The sequence below is a fragment of the Dunckerocampus dactyliophorus genome, chromosome 5, assembly GCF_027744805.1.
Source record: "Dunckerocampus dactyliophorus isolate RoL2022-P2 chromosome 5, RoL_Ddac_1.1, whole genome shotgun sequence".
Lineage (NCBI taxonomy): Eukaryota > Metazoa > Chordata > Actinopteri > Syngnathiformes > Syngnathidae > Dunckerocampus > Dunckerocampus dactyliophorus.
Window position 1 is genome coordinate 18,154,331 of NC_072823.1, and position 22,125 is coordinate 18,176,455.

The following is a 22,125-nucleotide window of genomic DNA, read 5'->3' on the forward strand; positions in this document are numbered from 1 at the left end:
TTCTCCCTTTTGTGTAGATAAGGAGACACACTGAGCCAGACCCAAAGCTCTTTTTAGCTCTCTTGTGCTTGTTTGTCGGCATGGCAACGACGGCACAGAGGGCATTTGGACATAGCATGTGTCGTCGATTTGGGCTTTGCAAACAAAGCCGTGTGAGTAAGAGAGGTGATTAAGGAGTCTGAAGGGTCTTGTTTGGCTGCTCGCTCTTTAGGCTGCTTAGGCTTTTGTTCTCATCAATAGCCACCGACATCTGTGTTGTGTTATCGTTTAACTTAGCTCGTGACTACGGATGTTTCACACTGTTTCAAAGACTCTTACTCCCTTCTTTGCCCACACTCCTCATGTAGACAATCCATGCACAGGTGTTTTTGATTCCCTTCCAACCATCACAGTTGATACACTTGTATACTAAGAACACTCAGCAGGTATGAACACTGTAAATGATTCTTTAGCCATCAAAGATCGTTCATCCAAGCTGCAGCTTTTTTTCCACCAGATGCTCATGGTGAGTTAGATCGATGGGGCTTTGTAGAAGGACTGATAAAACGTAGCTTTTTTTTGTAACTGAACTCATGTCCTCCTCCCCTCGCTGCCTGTTTGGATTTGTTACAATATACAGTAAATGTCCCAGGGATTTTCTCTCGCAGGGATTTGATCCTGGGTGAGAGGACACAAAAAGACGTGAGGAAAGTTTACACATTTTGTCTAACCTAGGGACTGCTGTTAAGTGCCTGCACAGGCAACAGCCATTGGCAGACGTACAGTTATTTAGGATAAGGATCTGGTAAAAATAAAAAATATAATAAGGTTTCCCAAACATGAATTTGCATACACTGTCAGTAGAATCCATATGAGTGTACTAACTTCTTGTCCAAAGTCATATTTGTAATACTCTTCTCTGTGCGCGTGTATATACAGTATAGGTGTTCAGAATTTCAATTATGGGAGTAGTATGGGAGTCGTAATGTACACTTCCTGAAGAACCATTATACAACTCATTGTCTGGAAGGCGAACACGCAACAACAGCCCTGTTTTCGATCATTCAATGACTGTAACATACTGTTTTAGAAAAGTGTTAAGTTGGCAGCAGTCATTTTTGAAAACTTGCCTATTGAGTTTTTAATGGGTTTGCATTTTTCGTCTTGTGGATCATAGGTCACAGTTTTATTTGGATCACGTTCAATATAACAGATTTTTTTTTTCCCGCACATATTCAGTGTCATTCAAAAGACACTTAAAGGTCTCATATTATTTTTCAGCAATTTTAAATAAGTCTCAGAGGTCCCACAATAGTGTATTGGAAGTGTGTGGGCCAAAATGTACCCTTGATTCTGGAGCTTAGACAGTTGAAAAGTGCTTTTAGTAAGCCCTAGTAGGGACACACTCTGTAGCTTTAATGCTAATGAGCTGTGTTTGTCCACGAGTATGTTACTCCACTTTATCCACTTGTTTACAGGGCTTCGTGATGTCATGAACATTTCAAAAGCAAGCTCTTCTCTTCTCTCAAAAGCAAAGTAAACAAGTGAGGGAGATGATATTTTTTCCCTCATGTTTTGTTTTGCATAATAGGGGAAGTTTTATTTGAGCAGGCCTTATTAGGAATCTGATTGTTCATTGACATCTGGCGAGGTACATCATGGTCTATGACTGCTTTAGAGATGACTTTTGTGTCTTACAAAGCTCTCAACTCATGTCTGTTTCGTTGGCGGTAAATCTCATTTTTCCCCTCCTGGGGAGACACTGCCGGGAAATATACATCTGGAATGTAGAAGAATGAGGAAAGAGCCACATCACACTCTTTTGTGAACTCTAGACAAGACAAGACAAACAAAGTAAGAAAAGATAGGCAAGTGGGGGAAGATGTTGGCTACTAATGGATATAGCAAATAATGTGTCCCCACTTGATGGAAGGTGTCGTCACTTCTTTCTTCTCAGGATTCCATTACGTAAAAGTAGATCTGTTTTTAGCAGGCTAGGTCACGGCACCGGCAGTAGTAACTCACTTAGTTATAAGGTCAAGCTTCAGTCAGCTGAGGACCTGCTCATGACGTTGACACTGCCCTGTTTAACCTGACACCATTAAGTCGCATCATTCCTCTATTGCATCAAAAAAGAATTAGATTCATGTGTTTGCACACAAATATTAACGACATGTTATATTTTTGGTGTAATTTCTTCACTGCTTGACCGTGGCTGGTACCAGACCAGTTCTAACTGCCACAGAGGAATGTTAACGTGTGTGTGACTGCTCTTTCCCAGGAATCTGTCTGCCCTTTGAGGGAGGTTCACGTCTCTTCAAACACCTTACATTTCATTTTGTGACTCTGCAGGCATTTCCCATACACAGTTTTCAAAACAAACACCCATAAATGACTGTGGAAATAATGAGTTGGCACACCTGCTTTGATTCACAAAGAGCTGTTTCAAACAACTTCATAGAGGAAACACATGATAGAAACGTACTTCACATACAAGCCAGCTTCAGTGATGTTTTTTCTTCTCCCCATGCTTGATGCCCGGTTTTGATGAAACCTCCATAATGCTAATGTCAGTGAACTTTGGGGGCACTAAATGTTTTAGGCTCTAGTTGCCACCTTTTTTCCCTACTCTAAGGGTGCTATTTATCTTTGGCAAGACCATTTAATCCCAGTATTCATCAATGCCAGAGTACTGCATTTGTATCATATTGGAAGCGTTTTGGCAGGTATTTGCATACCATTGGAAAGCTTGTTTATTCGCTTCTAAATTATGCCACATTTGTCCCTTTTGCTTGTGTTTTGAGTTCCCGGTACCCCAAAGTGCTGTCAGTCTGGTCGCTGAATGTAGTATCATCTTCATCACTGGAAAAACAAGAGCTTGTCATCATTGAGGACAGTCTCGCAACTCCAAAATCTGTGACCGAACTTCATCCCCCAAGATGACAGTGTTCACCCCCACAGAGTGGTGTTTATCAGTGACAACCTCCAGAATTTGGGAGTAGAAAGAATAGATTGGTCTGACCTAAAGCCTGAACACTTGTGGGATCAGCTTGGGAGTGCTGTTCGTGCTAGAGTGGCCAACACAACCACATTCATTGAGGAGTGGACTGCCATCCCACAGCAGTGTGTGACCAGCATGAGAAGAAGCTTCCAAGCTGTTGTGGCTAATATGGTGGCTTGCCAACGTGTTTCTCTGTTGTTACTCATAAGACTTTAACAATCAAATTCACCAAAAAGCAGGAAATAAGAGTCAAGATTTGACACAATTTACATGGCCACAAAGTACATATTTGTGTTGCATACAAATGGGGCCTCATTTAAAAGCAAAACAGGCCTGCCAACGGGTTAACATCTATTTTGCATATCTTTTTGTGTGTCTGTAGCTTTACCGCTCATGATGATGCTAACATATCATTAACATTAAGATTGGGGGAGGACACAAATGTTAGCAACACTAGCATCGCTATGTCAGCTACAGTGCTAATATTAATCACATTTTAACAGCTGCATTATTGTAGGTTAGCCTATTGGCCAAAGAAAAACAAAATGATCAAACTGACAGCTCCCACCTCTGTGACAGACTGACCCATAGTTATGATTTGTCACCTGCTAGTTTTCCGTATTTGGATCCATGGAGCCCTTCCAACTCAAGAAACAGGCCTTTACCCCCCCACCCTCATTGCATACCAGTGTGAGCCAACTACCCTGCAGCTTTCACAGGTTTCCGTTAGCCTTGCAGCTCTGTTGCGCCGTCAGCACCTGTCTGCCCTCGGTAACAACAGCTTCTGGCAGCACCACGCTACAAGCCTGGCCCCACTTTGCTGTGATCTCCATTCAGCCGCATCCAATTTGTCATTATGATTCAATAGCCTTCATTTTTTCCCCTTCTCTTACTACAAAATAATCTGTCTGCCTCGCTATGATCCGTCTGACCTCATCCGGTTCCACGGCTCCATGGGGAGTAGTATACAGCATCTGGACAAATGGCACGCACACACACTCATGCAGGCATGTCCAACGGGAAGTTTAAGCTCTGTGTTAAAAGCTCCAAACAGGCAATTATGATTAGTTGTAATATGATTTTCTGCATTTTCTGTCTCTTGCAGTCAGTTTTACTATCAATTACAGTAATTGCATTGTCCCTCTGTTTTCCAGACCGCAAGACCGTCGCCGTAGAGATGTCTTCGGCTTGGCTAACAGCACCCTGTTGCATGAGGGAACCGGGAGGGGCAACAGCACATTTGGCCCAAGTGATAACAGGACAGACGGAATTCCTCCTGTTATCGAATACCCCTTTTCAGAAGACAAAAGCACAGCGGAAAGTTTAGAGATCCCAAACTTGAGGCCCTTCACTGTCTACCATATCGACATCCACGCCTGTAATGAGGAAGTGGGCCACTGCAGTGTCGGTGCCTTCGTCTTTGCCAGGACCAAACCTGCAGGTAGTAATCCTGGTGATACGTAAGCCATAGTAGGATCACCATATAACTTACTTGCCGTGATGTTGCCCGCGTGTGTTCATTCAGATAAAGCAGATGACATTCCTGGAAAAGTGACCTATGAAAGGAACGACAAGATGCAAGGTTGTGTGGTTCTTCATTGGCCTGAACCCATCATGCCAAACGGGCTCATCCTCATGTATGAGATCAAGTTCCGTTTGGGGGCTGAGGTAACACAAATCATCCATCCATCCATTTTCTATACCACGTATCACCATTAAACATCACTCAACTAGCTATTAGCACAGTGATTCTCCACTGGTGGGGTGCAAGCCACATCCAGACAGGGATAGCAAAAAAAAAAAATTACATATTTATATATCAGGGGTCACCAACATTTTTTCTTGTGAGAGCTACTTTTAGAAAATGAAAGTGGCCACGAGCTACTCATTTTTGTAGAAATGATTTTCATACCTTATTTCAACCCAAACAGATCAAATATGCTTGTTTTACCAAAACATTCACAAAATGCTGGTATCCACAACTCACATTTTATGTTTCAGAATACTTTTCTTTCTAGTGTTCTCACATTATTAACTGAAAACCTGAATGAAAAGCAGGCTTGCGGGCGCCTCATGTGGTCGTGGGGGGCTACCTGGTGCCCACGGGCACTGTGTTGGTGACCCCTGATATATATATATATATATATATATATATATATATATATATATATACTGTACATACATTGAGAAAACCTGATCAAAACCACATGTGATATGAGGATGTGTGTGGGCCTTTTTTTTATATGTAAATATTTCATATTTGGACTTAGGCATGCACAGAAATAAGTGAAAAGTCTAAATTTGTGCTTATTTTCTGCCGCCTTTGGCTTTTATGGATGTTGTCATGTTCCTCCTTAGTTTGTGCTTCGAATGAAGGGAAATATTAAATGTATTTTGTGCAATTTTGACATTACAAGATACTTTCCTCTGAATTTCCTTAAAGGGATAGTTCAGATTTTTTGACATGAAGTTGTATGACATCCCCATCATTTGTGGACTATATCAAAAGTGACTTACCCCCCCATCTGGTCCTGCGAGTACAGTCCTGGTCATTTCCTCAAATGATTGGTCGGATTTCCGTGACGAGGAACGTACTTCTGCTTAGTTGCTGGGTCATTTAAGTAAAGAGTGTGGCTTCTCCAAACAATATGCTTTCAAAATAATAATTCATTTGCATAATAAAAATGCCTCCTCAAAAAAATCAGACCTCACAAATTGCTCGGCATTATATTTGTCTCCCGCCGTGTCCCTGCACACTGTCACATCTCCATGCGTGTGTATGTGATGAAGATGCTCGCATCTTTATCTGCGACGGAGCGCCGCAGCCATCTCGTTTACATGTGTTCCACAGCGGAAGAAGATGCAAATGTCTTCATCACATATACACGAATGGAGAGATGACAGTGCGCAGGAACTACGTTCCTCGTCATGGAAATCCGATCAGAACTGGACTCGCGGGACCAAATGGGAGGGTAAGTCACTGTTGATACAGTCCACTGCTGATGGGGATGTCATACAACTTCATGTCAAAAAAGCCGAACTATCCCTTGAATAATGTGCTCCAAAATGAACTTTGCACATATAATTATGTGCAAAAGTGTGTTTTCTCTTCTGTAAAATTGGGGCATGAATTGAGAGTATGCAATATAGCAGACACAGTTACTTAACTTTGCTTAGATCTGTTTTTCCTGGTCATGTCACATTTGCAAGGCCACTTGGTGCTAGGTGGAATTTGTGGAGCACCATCATTTATGCCCCAAAAACCAAATAAAAATAGGCATATGCAAGTCACATCCGCTAGGCTTTACAAATGGAAAAATTTGGCCAGACACACGCTAAGGAAATTGCTCTAAAACAACAATAAGGATTGGATTGATAAGGTTATAAATTAATTTTGCTATCAAACATACTGGAAACCAATAAAAACAGCGCCATCTTGTGAAACAGTCCATCCCATCATCATTAAACGCTTAACATTATGCTGTCCTTTAAGCATAACCTTCCACATATTTGCTATCTTTCAGCCTGAGAAACACGAATGTGTGTCACGTGAGCAGTACCAGAAGTACAGAGGAGCTCGACTCACCAACCTTGGCTCGGGGAACTACTCTGCCTGTGTTCGTGCCACTTCTCTTGCAGGGAACGGCTCCTGGACGGAGAGCATGTCCTTCTACGTCCCTCTGCTAAAACGTAATTCTTGCAGAGTAACAGTAATCACAAACGTAAGAGTCAATGCTGATGACTTCTGTGATTTTTCCGTCTATAGGAGACAGTGGTATTGCTCTCTATTTGATCGTCATCATTCCCATCATTGTGATACTCTTCATCGCTGGCCTCACCACCATCCTCTTCTTTGTTAACAAAAAGAGGCAAGTGCTTTCATGAAGTTCTTTGATCATGTTATTCTGTTACTGTTAGTATTAGGACACCTCACCAGTACCTCACCAGTATACCTACAGTTAGTTTGCAGCGAAAATAGCTTTTCACAAGAACATTGAAGTGGGCATTCATCATCCATTCATCCAGAAGAGCATTTGTGAGCTCAGAGATCACGGTTGTTGGACCAGAGTGTGTGTTCTCACTTAAAATCTTTGCTCTAGTTCAGCCTAATGGTGTTTGATGAGGTTTCAGTGCTAATTTAACGGTATTCCGTTGCTACTAAAAGAGGAACTCTAAACTAGGTTGCGATCAAGAATCAGTCATCAAAAGTGCTTGCGTCTGACAAAAAAGAACTTTCTTTAACCATGCATTTTCTATGCTAGACTTATTTACTCATTTTACATAATATGTATAGTGAAATATGAGCTATATTGCTAAAAATAAGCAAAATAATCTGCCTACAGAACAAGTCACACTTTCTTCTTATGTAGTGTGGACAGATGTTTGAGTGAGGGGAAAATGCCCCATGGTTGCGCTGAACAGCAGTTTGAGGTTTAGGTTCACCTCAACAACAGAAGTTAAGCTAGCAATTTTATTTTGAAAGCCAAATTGGCTTCAAACTTGCTGCTATTATTGTGTGTGCTATTAAAGTAGAGTCATGTAACACTGTACTTGTTGTTTAACACTACCGTGAAGCAACAACACTTCCTGCTCTCCAAAATATAACAAAACATATTACAATGAGCCATAAAAGAAGTCTAAAAAGCAGCATGTTTTGTAAACATACATGAGTCAGTATCGTGGGAGAGTCAGTTTAAATTTATTTTTGCACTGTCATGCTGCAACAGAAAAAGGCCTTCGTCTAAATGTTCACACAATGTTGGAGACAATGAATTATTCAAAATGTCTTCCTAACATGATGAAATTATATTTGGGGAATCCCGACTTCTGATCGTCCTTCCCTCATTGAGAGCAGCAGTCTAAATGAGCAGTGTTTCTGTCCACAGGAATAGCGACCGCTTAGGGAATGGCTTCCTTTACGCTTCAGTCAATCCAGAGTACTTCAGTGCTGCTGAGAGTAAGCCATCACACATCAAATATCCATCATATTGTTCTTGCCATGTGCGTATCCGCTACTGATCCACTTCTTTATGTGACAGTGTACGTCCCGGACGAGTGGGAGGTGGCGAGGGAGAAGATCACCATGCACAGGGAGCTGGGCCAGGGATCTTTCGGCATGGTGTACGAGGGCCTCGCCAAAGGAGTGGTGAAGGACGAAGTCGAGACGCGAGTGGCCATCAAGACAGTCAACGAGTCGGCCAGCATGAGGGAGCGCATCGAGTTTTTGAACGAGGCGTCCGTCATGAAGGAGTTCAACTGTCACCACGTGGTATGTGGGCTAAGTTGGTCAGAAAAATGAAGACACGGTCACAAGTTATTGCTCGTCCGCATACACGTAGAACGAATTCAGCAGGTTATGACCGCTCAGTTTTACTTCCTGTGAAATCAGAGTGATTTCTGTCTCATCAGTTATATTTGCTAGAGTGTCCCTGCAGAAAGATTCTCTTACAACACCCTTTTTTCTTAATCTCCAAAACGATCATGGGGAAGAAGAACACTTCAAGCTTTTGTTGGTGGATTCTGAGAAGCATGAACGGGGCATGTAATTAGCGTATCATCATACTTTATTGGGCACCAGACATGACTGTACTGAGACAGGAAGTCAGTCTCCAGAGGATCTTCCTTTAAGCCCAGTTTGATTTCAAGCGATAGCATTCAATATATTTTGTCTGGATGTTATGCTAATATAAGTTATTTTATTGTAAAACTCTACATTTCGAAACATTTCTCATTTCTACATCCAGACCTCTTGTTTGCATGGCACCTACTCAGCTTGACACTTTTCCATCTGCAAAATCAGGTACTAGTTACTAATAGTAATGGCAATATGTTAATTTATTTCAAATGCATAACAAGGTTACATTGGGGAACATCTCAGGTTGACACAAAAAGGAGTAGGAAGAAGCAGAGTTCATTTAATCAGTGAATATAAAATCAGTAAATATGAAAATAATAAAATAAAAAAATTATAAACTTAATAATACAAAAATAATTACAAAATAAACTTAATAATACTGCAATTCTTTGGATGTTGTTGTGGGGTCTTTTGTGACCTCTTGCCATTAGGTGAATAAAGATAAAAATAATTTAGTTTATAGTTTAGTTTTTTAACACAGTTACATTGTAACAGTAAGTAAGTAACAGTGTTTCCCATACATTCATGGCCCGCCACAAATAAATTTGGTTTGCCCACGCACATAAAGACATTATAATGGGACTGTCTGTGAATGTAGCTCCAATTCCGTACAATAGATGGCATCGTAATTCTGCGTCTTAACACGCCTCATACGCACTTGGTGTGATAGAGAATAAGACGACGTTGCAGGAGGGATCAGTGTTGGCAACTTTATTTAGCAAGTATTCAGACCCTTCTAGAGTCTCTCTTTTTTTTTTAAAAAGCAACAAGACTTTTTCTGGTCTCATTGGACACTTTTAGAGACTAACATGAAATCATGTATCACTCTTCTCAACTAGCAGCGAGTGCTGCTGTGCACCTCCCATAGGCACTCATAGGCGGCTCCGTCTTGCTTGTGAACACAAAAAAACCCAACTGACAAACATTGCATCATGACTAGATACAGTGGTGTGAAAAAGTGTTTGCCCCCTTCCTGATTTCTTAGCATGGTTGTCAAACTTAAATGGTTCAGCTCATCAAATAAATTTAAATATTATTCAATGACAACACAACTGAACACAAAATGCAGTTTTTAAATTAAACGTTTTATTATTAGGGGAAAAAAATCCAAACCTACATGGCCCTGTGTGAAAAAGGGATTGCCCCCTAAATCTAATAACTGGTTGGGCCACCCTTAGCAACAAACAACTGCAATCAAGCGTTTGTGATAACTTGCAATGAGTCTTTTACAGCACTGTCGAGGAATTTTGGCCCACTCATCATCATTGGAGGGTTTTCCAGCATGAACCACCATTTTAAGGTCATGCCACAGCATCTCAATAGGATTCAGGTCAGGACTTTGACTAGGACGCTCCAAAGTCTTCATTTTGTTTTTCTTCAGCCATTCAGAGGTGGACTTGCTGTTTTGAATCGTTGTCCTGCTGCAGAACCCAAGTTGGTTTCAGCTTGAGGTCACAAACAGCAGACAGCAGACAGTAGACAGCAGAATTCACGTTTCCATTTATCACAGCAAGTCTCCCAGGTCCTGAACCAGCAAAACAGCCCTAGACCATGATACTACCACCACCATATTTTACGGTTGATATAATGTTCTTTTTTTTTTTAATGCTGCGTTGCTTTTACACCAGATGGAATGGGACACACAACTTCCAAAAAGTTCAACTTTTGTCTTGTCAGACCACAGTATACTGTATTTTCCCAAAATTCTTGGGGATCATCAAGATTTTTTCTGGCAAAATTGAGACCAGCCTCAATGTTCTTTTTGTTCAGCAGTGGTTTTTGTCTTGGAACTCTGCCATGTAGGACATTTTTGCCCAGTGTCTTTATTATGGTGGCAAATGAGGCCTGCAATTCTTTGGATGTTGTTGTGGGGTCTTTTGTGACCTCTTGGATGAGTCGTCGCTGCACTCTTGGAGTCATTTTGGTTGGCTGGCCACTCCTTTCACCACTGTTTTATGTTTTCGCCATTTGTGGATAATAGCTCTCACTGTGGTTTGCTGGAGTCACAAATTTTTAGAAAGGGCTTTATAACCTTTTCCAGACTGATAGTTATGTTTTAAGGGGGGACAATCACTTTCACACAGGGCAATGTAGGTTTGGATTTTTTTTTTTCCTTAATCATAAAAAGTTTCATTTTAAAACTGCATTTTGCGTTCAGTTGTATTGTCATTGACGAATATTTAAATTTGTTTGATGCTTTGAAACATTTAAGTGTAACAAATATGCAAAAAAATAAGGACTCAGTAAGGGGCCAATTTTCACACTACTGGAAATACGCAGTTTAGTGTAGATAAAAAACACAAACTAGTGATAACGTTTTGAATTTTACTGTATTATGATTGGTGTAGGTGAGGCTGCTGGGCGTGGTCTCCCAAGGACAGCCCACTCTGGTGATTATGGAACTGATGACCCGTGGAGATCTCAAGAGCCACCTGCGTTCTCTACGCAAAGAAGTAAGCTTTTGTTTTTTTTATATTGCCTCTTATGGCAGCATTTTCCAAAGTTCGGGTCAAAACGGTTGATTGAATTGATTCTCTTTAGAAGTTGTGGGTGCGGCTTATATTCAAGTGCGCTCAAGGGCCTGTAATTTACAATATTTCCTAACATTGGGCCCCATGAACAATCTGCTTTACAGTGGTTTGTAGTTTTGGGTGACTACTCTCACCTTGCCTTTCTTCCCCCTGCAGAACTCCACCGTCCAGGTCCTGCCCCCTATCAAAAAGATGATCCAGATGGCGGGTGAGATTGCCGATGGAATGGCGTACCTAAATGCCAACAAATTTGTCCACAGAGACCTGGCTGCCAGAAACTGTATGGTGGCGGAAGACTTCACCGTAAAGATTGGAGGTGAGTGACACTTTTTTAGGAATGAGCTCTATGAAATATAAATATGAGGACTTCACAGAGTGTCTGTAGCAGGATGGATGGATGAGCGTCATCTGCAACCTTCTTCTTTACCTGCAGATTTTGGTATGACCAGAGATATTTACGAGACTGATTACTACCGAAAAGGAGGAAAAGGCCTGCTGCCTGTTCGCTGGATGTCTCCAGAGTCTCTGAAAGATGGCGTGTTTACGACGATGTCCGATGTCTGGTAAGAGAAAATGTCCTTCCCGGAACTGATTTTGTGTTTTTGGCGTCTGATCAATGGCACCTCTCCTGGTCGCAGCAGGTAGTGCAAACTTTGGCCACTTTATTTGATATTGTCCACCTTTTGTTTACTTAATGACGTAGTGTGCTTTAGGCCGGCCACGATAAAAGGCCTCTCCGAAATGTACAGTTTAACCATATTGGGGGTGGTCCATAAAGCAGTTAGTATCTGGTGTGACCACCATATGCCTCAAATACAGTATACGATGGAGCATTCCAAACATGGGTGACATGCTCAATGGGTGACATGTCCGGTGAGTATGCTAGCCATGCATACTATGTATTTACATAGGACAGCATACTCACTGGACATGTCACCCATTGAGCATGTTTGGGATGCTCTGAATCAGCGTTTGTGGTATTTGAGGAAAATGGTTTTCACCCTAGCTACTGACTGGTTTTCTGACATACACTACCCCTACCACCCACTACCCCCGGAATGCAATAATCATGCTGTCTAATGAGCATTTTCTTATGCCACACCTGTGAGGTGGATGAATTATGAAGCTCACTAACACAAATTTAGACAGATTTGTGAACAATATTTGAGTGAACTAGGCCTTTTGTGTACATAAGAAAAATTTAAGATCCTTGAGTACAGCTCGTGAAAAATGGGAGCAAAAACAAAAGTGTTTGTTTATATTTTTGTTGAGAATACTGTATATGTGTAGAAAAAAACAGCCTATATGTCAGGTTTGTGTCATACTGTAGGTGACAAAGCAAATAGTTTGTAGTTGTTCTGATGTGAGGCCGTGTTTAATTTTGTGTTTACAATATGCCGCGGGACAATAAAAAAAAGCGCACAGATGACTTCGGACACGCCTGCCTTTGGGCTTGTTTTTGGACTGTTTGTACCTTTTTCTGTGCCAGAAAGGTACAAATATGTTCCTAAGCTGTATAAGTCAAGAATCAAGGGTAGAAAAGCAGTACCGCTAAGGGTGCCACAGTGATCACATACTCAGTACACTTCAGTGAAAGGTACACTGATGCCCATTTAAGGGTAGAACTAACCATATGTTTGCTTTCTCACTGGTCCCTCGAAAGCCTTTCCATTGTTCACTCCTTCTTGTGCTGTTTCTATCAGCAGGAACATAGTTAAGGAGAACTAAAAGTGTTTACTAGCTCGCTCGCAAGCTTTTGTTTCCTAACTCCAAGTGTCCAATGTGTCGGTCCTTAAGAATGGCCTTAAGCGGCTCCAGATGTTTCCCAAATGAGCGGTTGCGGTGCCAGCATAAATTCCCCTTTGCGTCGCAGACTGCATCTTCCCTTTTGATGTCAAACAGATCAGGTTTGGTGTAACGATCCACAAAGTAGGTGACTATTTTTGTTAGATCTCCAAAAAAAGGAGCTGGCTCGCAGTGTGTGTCAGTGCTGTGTTTGTGTTTTTCTGTGTGTGTGTGTGTGTGTGTGTGTATGTGTGTGTGTACTCAGTGCACTGTTGAACCAGTGGTGAAAACTTGCAAGACAAGCGAACAAATATTGCGGTCTGTGTCAGTCACGGGAAGAATTTCTTCATCTGTGAGTTGATGGTGGTCTCACACAGCGAGGAGGCTCGAGAGAAAAAGTGAGGTGACGTTTGCTGTACAGTACGTGCAGCTCGAAGTCTTGTCCTTCGACGGTGAAGCATGCAGCCAAGTTATTTTAACACTTAGGCTGCCAGCTGGAAAGAGTCTCTCTGACTTCATCTGCTTATTAAACATTCAGCACATTTGCCAGGTTAGAAAACCCTAATAGTAAAAGGCTGTTTAACTTGCATTGTAAGAAGCACCAGATTAAAGGCAGGACCTGCTTTTGTCATTTTTACATTAAGAGTATGTCATGTTTTGCCACAGGTCCTTTGGCGTTGTGCTGTGGGAGATCTCTACCTTGGCGGAACAGCCTTATCAGGGCATGTCCAATGAGCAAGTGCTGCGCTTCGTCATGGAAGGAGGACTCCTGGACAAACCTGACAACTGTCCCGACATGCTGTGAGTCTTTTTTTTCCCCACCTTTCTTCCAGGTTAATGAAAGGTTGGGCTGTGTCAGCGCCCTCACCCTACTTTCTTCTCTCATCTATTTTAAGTTGTAGTTTTCTGCACGCAAGCTATCATGAGGCCTGACATTGGTGGCGTCACAGGTTAAATGTGGTCTGTTGACGACATGACCCCGCCGCTCGGCTCGGCCCATAGAAGGGATGCCCCTCATTCCTGTCCGGCCGCCAAAGAGTGTGACGGAGGACGGAATTATTTCGCTCATTCGTAATTCATTCATTCATTAATTGCTTATTAGAGGACACGGTGCAGACATGCATGTCTCCTCTCCCTCTCTGACCTCAACAAGAAGGCATTCTGCTCAATCCCCCTCCCCCTTACTCTCCATGGCTGACCTCACCTTAGAAAGAGATTGCAAAAGTAGTGGAAGGAAAAACAGAAAAAACGTGGGGGGAAGCTTGTGTTGTGCAGACACAAACCTCTGGTTTCTATGACAGCCTGACTGTGTTGTCCTGATTACAGGAGTGTGTGGATTGTGTTACAGAGGTGGTGTGCTGGGGGATGAGGGGAGGTGGTGAGGGTGTGCTAGAGATGGGATTCGGTCTGTTTCCCGAAAAAGTGTGGCAATAGTCAGACAAAGGAGAAGTCACACGTGGAGAGCTTTGGATGTTAGAATGTTAAAAATGTAGTTTTCAAAAATATTTCAGCATTTTTTTATATTTTCGTTTATTTCGTTTCATGTATTTATTTTACTTTTTGTTATTATTTATGATGAATTATTCAGTAATAATAATTATTATAATTATTCATCCATCCATCCATTTTCTATACCGCTTCAACCTCATTAGGGTCGCGAGGGCATGCTGGAGCCTATCCCAGCTGACTTCGGGCGACAGGCGGGGTACACCCTGGACTGGTCGCCAGCCAATCGCATTGCACATATAGACAAACAACCATTCACACTCACAACCATTCATACCTATGGACAATTTAGAGTCGCCAATTAACCTCACCTGCATGTTTTGGGAATGTGGGAGGAAACCGGAGTGCCCGGAGAAAACCCACGCGCACACGGGGAGAACATGCAAACTCCACACAGAAATGCCCAGGGGAGAATCGAACCCAGATCTTCCTCCAGGCTGTTCCTGTATTGGCCAACATGCTAACCACTAGACCACCGTGCGGCCCTATAATTATTCAATTAATAATTAATTTTCAATAAACACCAAGAGCAAAAAAAACAACAAAAAAGTACATTATTGCTCATGAAATGAATGTAAAGGAATTTGATTGAATTAAAAAAGAGAGAAAACACAAACACAGCATTGTAAAAGTAGTAGTATTTTCCATAAATTAACAAAATAAGAACCTGAAAATTTGACTTGCCAATATTTTCTAAAATAAGTATTTTTGTTCATCCTAAAGGAATGCCCTGATACCTTAAAACTGCAGTGGAAGCTCCCAAGTATTTGGCTTTATTTGACTCTTTCTTTATGAGACTATGTTAAAATATGACTTAAAATTTTGCCTGAACGGTTTATTCACCTGGTATAATTTTTTATGGGAAAACATCAACCAGCTTCACAGATGTTTTTCTTTGTGTTCTCACTAATATGCATTTCTTTTTCCTGATGAAAAACCCCCAACAAGCACATCTGGCTTTTTTGCTTAGGAATTAAATTCTAATTACTTGAAAATGTTCAAAAAAAGGATGGACAGCCAGAAAGTAGGACAGTAGGAGTCGCACTTGAAGAACGTTTCCTTTTCCCCAGCATCAGGTTCCACCGAATCGCTGGCTCAAACCTCCTGTGTGAGCGAGGCATGTGCTAAAAGTGACTCATATTGGCTGTGACTCAAATGATTGATAAAGCACCGTGTAGAGAGCTGAGACACAAATCTGCCTGCAGTGTTCCATTGTTTCCTAAAGTTGCATGCACAGCAACAGATGGTGGGATTGTTCAGCAGCAGCACTCTGCAGTCAGGTTACTCGGGAGCATCCGCCCGTCCTACAGCCACACACCGCATTCTTTTTTTCTTGTTTTTTCCATGAGCGTCATCCCCAAGACACTGCTGCTTACTAGTACATGCTTAAAGCTTGTAATGTCTGAGTAATAACACGGAAATCAATGTGATATAGCATCCTCTCAATACAGTCACTTACACAGATATTATACACCGGGAGGGTCATGAGTGAAAAATCTCTGCGTGATATCCAATACCAATTGAAAGTGTTAAATAATACATCTCTGACGGTGTCAATCAAAGCTAAGCATTCTTTGTAAAGGTACATTTTTGCTATCCAGATCTTCTAATGTGTATCTAATGAAGTGACAAATGAGACATTCCAAATAATGAAACGAATAACTCATTTGGATTGAAAACCACGGTCTCTTCTGCCACCTGCTGGCAACAAAGAGAAGTCATAAATTGTCATGCTGTACAGTCGGGGTCCTCAATTATACAGGCCTGTATTGCATTACAAAAAAAAACTTAAATATTCAATGGCTTTACATTTAAAAATGCGTAGGTGATTATCCAAAGGCACATATTTAAAAACTGGATAAATTCAATGTATTATTACTTCATAATGTGTAGAATTGTGCATTTCTTCCCCCAAACACCAGTAATAAATCGCCAGAAAAATGATCACTTTGTGAATGGTTGTTTTTTTCTTAATTGAACTTAAAAACATTATTTTTGTGTTACTATGATACATTTCATTTATTTTGTTTATTGTATTCTCAATACGGACTATTACGGTATAATAGTAATTTCTTTACAGACTGGATAAAATGATGATTGTTCACTCTAATTTATTACAAAATGTAACAACTGTGTGATTACCCTGTAATGATATTTTAAATAAATGTACATTTTCGTAGAAAAATGTGTAAATGATCATAAACTGCGAGCGATTTAAGGAGTATTGGTTGGACATGTACATTTTGTTTATTGTGGTTGCTTTAAGTGCAGGGATAAAATCCAGTTTGCTTTCTAAAATTAGCCCTAAACTAAAAAAAAAAAGAGGAAAACATTTTGATTTTCTTTGTAGCATGGAGGCTAAGGCGTGTGATGATACCAACGACTGTTATGTTGCAGAAAATTCTTATTTCTCCACAACTAGAAAGTGTGACCAATGAATTTACTGGCTGAGTGTGAATCAATTCAGCATGTTGTGCTACTGAGAGGTGCATTTAGTGAAAGTGTGTTTTGTATTTTTATCCATTTGGGTTGTCTAAGTTTAGAGACATAATCCAGCGTCACATGATGTGTCACGTAGTCATACAAATGCAGCGCTGGTGGGAGATGATCATGCAGTGCACTGAAGTCTTCCTCTGTGCAGGTTCGAGCTGATGCGGATGTGCTGGCAGTATAACCCCAAGATGCGTCCATCCTTCCTGGAGATCATTGGCAGCATCAAAGAGCAGCTGGACCCCCCCTTCAGGGAAATGAGCTTCTTCTACAGCGAGGAGAACAAGCCTCCAGACACAGAGGAGCTGGACATGGAGGTAGAAAACATGGAGAACATTCCACTGGACCCTGCAGCCACCATGCAGCCCTCTGCCTCTGCCGCCCCCCCCTCAGCGGGGTGTCCCACCGGGACACCGCCACCCTCCACCCAGCATTTACCCATGCAGCACCCAAGTACTCCTCTGGTTGGACCTTCCCCCTCCTCTCTTGCGTCTGCCGGCCAGAGTTTGGACAAGCACACGGGACATGCGACGCCCAACGGGCCCGCGATGCTGTTGAGGCCCAACTTTGACGAGCTGCAGCCGTACGCTCACATGAACGGAGGCAGGAAGAACGAGCGGGCATTACCGCTGCCTCAGTCGTCGGCATGCTAATCCCCCCCCCCCCCCCCCCCCTCCCTCCTCTTCTTCCTACACAGGGTAACCCAAATCTGTCCTCCTCCTCCTGGGGGATGGATGAGGTAAGACTTTGTCCTACTGAGGGCCAGTAGAGGGTCTCCGCTCAAGACAGAGAACTCTTGGAGACCGGACCTTGTCTTTCATATGTGGATCCTTCCGAAGGAGGACATCAATGCAGACAAGACTTCTAAATCCCCTTTTTGAAAGCATATCTGCCAGCAAATCCAACAGAAGAGCACTTTTTTTCCTGAGAGAGGATGCTGAGGAGTGTGTATTTATACAAACATGTCATTCTCTCTATGATGCTACAAAAAAAGACTTTCCATCAAAGGACTCGCTCACTGTTGTGAGTGGAGATGCTGTCACAGTGGAAGAAGGAGTGTTGTGTCGCGACAAAGAAATGGTGCCAAACGGAGGCTGTGCTTCAGAGTTGAGCCACAACGCAAAGAGATGCTTCTACCAGTTCTACTGTAGTGCATGCTGGCATCCATGGAGCAGGAAGTATGGTTATTTAAATTAAATGAGGTAAAGTACAACATTTATGCGCCCAAAAGCGGTTGGTGGAAATAGATGATCTTCAAGACTTACATTCACATCCAAATTGGAAAATGCATTCTCTGTGTGGATCAAACATACAAGAACACTACTACATCTGTGCATCATCGGATTTCTTTAAAAATATTTGAAATCACAGATTCCATCCATCCGTTTTCCCAGAGAAAAGTCGCACGCACACGGGGGAGAACATGCAAACGCCACACAGAGCTGTCCAAACGAGATTTGAAGCATCGATCTCCTGACCGTGCAGCCAACATGGTAAATCCCATATTTTGGTAAGAAAAAAAGGGATTTTTTGATATACATTTCTTATTTTTATTATTAGAATTATTACTACTACTACTTTTGTTTTCGTTATTACTTTTTTTTTTTACACTGGACACACAATTTGAATGGTTTTAATTGCTTCCCAAAAATAGACACTACCCTTTTAACCCATCATTTACCACACAATTTATTGTGAGAATGAAATTGCTTTTTAAAAATTATTTATATTATTATTATTATTGCTATTTTTTATTAATTCTGCAACTGTGTTTTGCAAGGTTTTTCCCTAAACATCTATGACATTGTAAATGAAATAATGCTACATTACATAGGCTGTATAAAATATATAAAAATAATTATGATTAAACATGTCTAATCCAAACCTATTATAAAAAATTACATTTAAAAAAAAATCATTCAATGACCAGTGATGAATTTTATTATTGTTGCATATATAACTAAAATCCCCAAACTCTGAAGCACAGCCTGAGTGTTCTGATCCAAACGGAAGCATCATTTTGAGACTCTTACCTTTCTGGATGGGCATTAATGATCAATAAATTGGTAGGCTTTTTTAATGTTATTGTTAATGTGATGGGAAAATCTCTTTCTGTGAATGTCCTGAACTCCTGTTTCCTATTCAGAACGCCTGTTCACCAAACAGCGCCTGTGCTGGCTGAAGCCCAGTAGTGCACTCCTTTGTGCCTCAACCACCAATCAATTCCGCACAATCTACAGAATTGTTCCCAATCAATTCACTGATTATCATGCCCATCCCTTTCGCCGTCTCCCAGCATGCACGTCAGCCCGTTCGTACGTGGAAAGAAGGATGCTTGTTGGTTTCTACGTGTCATCTAGAAGGCCTTACAGTTGACTTTTACGACTGCAGGACCCTTTTTTATAAACACGTCATTGTTTAGTTTCAACTTTCTACAATGTTTGCCTCTTACGTCTGTACAGAACAAAGCTGCTATTTTATTCTCTCTTTTTTTCAGATGTTAAATAGAAAAGAAACCCTTCAGGTGTGGTATTTTACGCTCTCCACTAAAGTCCCTTTCTTATCTTTTTCAATCTGTTTAACATTTTTTTTAAAAGACAAAAAAAAAAGATGATTTCGTTATCAAATGTGTTTCTGTAACACTACACTTCATTTATTGTATTTGTTTGTTGGATGTCTATTATTATTATTATTATTGTTTTTATTATTAATATTATTATTTGGAATGGACACCTTAGCTCCACGTGTGAGCGTGTACTTTCTGCACCCTTTTTTTGTACTTTGTCATCTAGCACTGCGCCTCAGGGTGCGACTCGATCTCAGGTCAACGTAAAGGCTTTTTCTTTTTCTCCACACATTCTCATCCTCCTCCTCCTCCTCCTCCTGCTTTCCCATCACGCTTTGTTGAGTCCGACAGTGCCCTCTCCCTCTTCCTTTCCTTCTGTGACTCCACCTCTGTTTGTAGTTTTAGTTTTAGTTGTTAGTTTTTTTTAGGTGCTTGTTCGCCTTAATCATGCCAACCATCTTTCATTACGGTAGTGAGCACACGCCTCCTCCCCCTTCAAAGTGTTATCGTCTTTCAAACGCTTCGGAAACCAAATAAAGAATGAATGGCTCCAAGACCACAAAAAAATGAGGTTGAATTTTAATGTAATGAATGAACACAAAAGGGTCTTAAATTTAATGGAGGCTGAGAATGATTTTGATGGTTTTATCCAGATGTTATTTTTGGGGAGAAATGTTGCTTTTTTTATGTTGTTTTTTTTTCTGTAGAAGTGTTATTTATTTATTTTTATTTTCCCTTCAATGATATCAGTTAAAATCACTGTATAAATTGCCCCATGATTCAATATAAAGATGGATTTTTTTTGTATTTTCTTTGGTGACTTAGTTTTTTCCGTTAACTATAATTACAGCTACCTCATTCTTTTTTATTATTGTTGCATTCGTGTTTAAAAAATAAGCTACAATTGGCCCCAGTAATATATATATATATATATTAAAAACAATGTCTATTTAATTGGGTTAAATACCATTTCATGTGAAAAAACTTGATTGACAGAACATTTTGTCTAGAAAAATACATTTTATCGAGCACAATTGTGCAAAGGCATCAATAATGTGTAAGCATAAAAAAATAGAAATGCACATTAATTTTTAACATTTGTTGTTGATTTTAAGGGATTAAAAGGTACAATCAAACATGTATTTAATTTATTTTAGTAATGTAAACACTGCCGGTCTTATGGCCACGCCTCCTCACTTGGACGCCATCTGGTGGTGTCTCAGTGAAAGCGTTACTGTATTGCCAATGGGAAGGATGGTATTTATAATCATTTATAATTGAAATTAATCATTTAATTATATATATTGCTAGATTTTAACCACTCCATTCGGGAAGCATCAATAAAATGTTACTTCAATAGCTCAGAAATCAGCTAAAATGTATTTTTTAATAGTTAGGATGAATGTAATGCTAAAAGAGATGATGGATAACTGATGGTAAATGAATCTGAAGGCGCGTTTAAGGCGCCGTCGACACCTAGGTTAACACCTAGGTGCTTAAGATTAAGCTTTAAATGTGTTTTTTCAAGTTTCCTGCATAATGTAAAATGTTATGAGTTATTATTTGGATTTCACTGAATGTTTTCATGCAGCTTTACAGAGGTCTATGCATCCAAACTGCAATAAGAGGTCAGTTATGTCGACTTTTCCATTCCTGTACCTTAAAAGGAGGGCCTTCTAGTCTGCTAGTGCTTTATCTGTAAAAATACGTGCTTGTTTCCTGATAATGGAAAGAAAATCCAAAACGTTTTGTATTTGAAGCCTCAAATTTTGTTCACACCTGCAGCAGAGATGTCCTCGGTGGACATCTTCTAATGTGTACTTTTCCTTTTTTCTCAATCCTTAAATAAATCAATCAATAATAACTATTTGTTTTGTTCGATGTGAACAATGCGAATGCTAATAGACAGATCACAGCTCACCACACAAATACAAGCCTGGTAGTTCCGTTTCTGTCCACGAGGTGGTGTCATTGTCTACGCCACAAAGCGGTAACAACAGATGCATTCAAGTGCCCCCAGCGAGCTTGGGAATTGATGCAAATGGTAACAACGCAACGCTGGCAGTAATCACATGATTGTATTTGACGTTTGTGTTAATGTAGCTGTTTGACTATTGACAGAACTGTGCAGAAGTATTGGGTCACCACCGTCTTTCTTTCACAGCAGTCATTCTGACATTGTAAAACGGTACACAGTGAGACAGATACAGGCATTAATATTGTTATTAATCATTGCCCTATTATTAGTATTCGTACATTAATCATGTTACCATTCCAAATGATCATGTACTGGTAGCCTGTTCCCTGCTGCAGTTGAGCAGCTGGAGGTATGTCAGTCACCTGTGCCTGTTCCAATTGAAAACCTGAAGTTATGTTGATCACCTGTTCCTATTCCAGCCGAACACCCGGACGCATGCCAGCCACCTATACCTATTCTAGCTGACCACCTCGATGTATGTCACTTGTTGCCCTTCCAGCTCTGCGCCCAGAGCAATGTTAGTCATCTGTTACTGGTCCAGGGTCTCCAATAATGATCTCGTGTGACTGTTCTAGATGAGTACCTGGAGTTACAGTATGTCTCTGTTCCTGTTCAAGCTCATTCCAACTACGTACGTTAATCTGACTCTTCTAT

At 40.9% G+C, this 22,125-nt stretch overlaps 1 protein-coding gene across 1 annotated transcript in view; it reads left to right on the top strand.

The window, feature by feature from the left end:
• Positions 1 to 21,357, top strand: part of LOC129181026 (insulin-like growth factor 1 receptor) — a 98,504-nt gene extending 77,147 nt beyond the window's left edge. The window contains exons 11-21 of the mRNA XM_054775624.1: positions 4,135 to 4,421; positions 4,506 to 4,648; positions 6,505 to 6,670; positions 6,747 to 6,849; positions 7,867 to 7,937; positions 8,020 to 8,249; positions 10,964 to 11,068; positions 11,303 to 11,462; positions 11,580 to 11,709; positions 13,598 to 13,732; positions 17,079 to 21,357. Coding sequence (XP_054631599.1) covers positions 4,135 to 4,421; positions 4,506 to 4,648; positions 6,505 to 6,670; positions 6,747 to 6,849; positions 7,867 to 7,937; positions 8,020 to 8,249; positions 10,964 to 11,068; positions 11,303 to 11,462; positions 11,580 to 11,709; positions 13,598 to 13,732; positions 17,079 to 17,580 — 2,032 coding nt within the window. The 3' untranslated portion in view covers positions 17,581 to 21,357. The remainder of the gene's footprint in view (positions 1 to 4,134; positions 4,422 to 4,505; positions 4,649 to 6,504; positions 6,671 to 6,746; positions 6,850 to 7,866; positions 7,938 to 8,019; positions 8,250 to 10,963; positions 11,069 to 11,302; positions 11,463 to 11,579; positions 11,710 to 13,597; positions 13,733 to 17,078) is intronic.
• Positions 21,358 to 22,125: the final 768 nt, after the last annotated feature.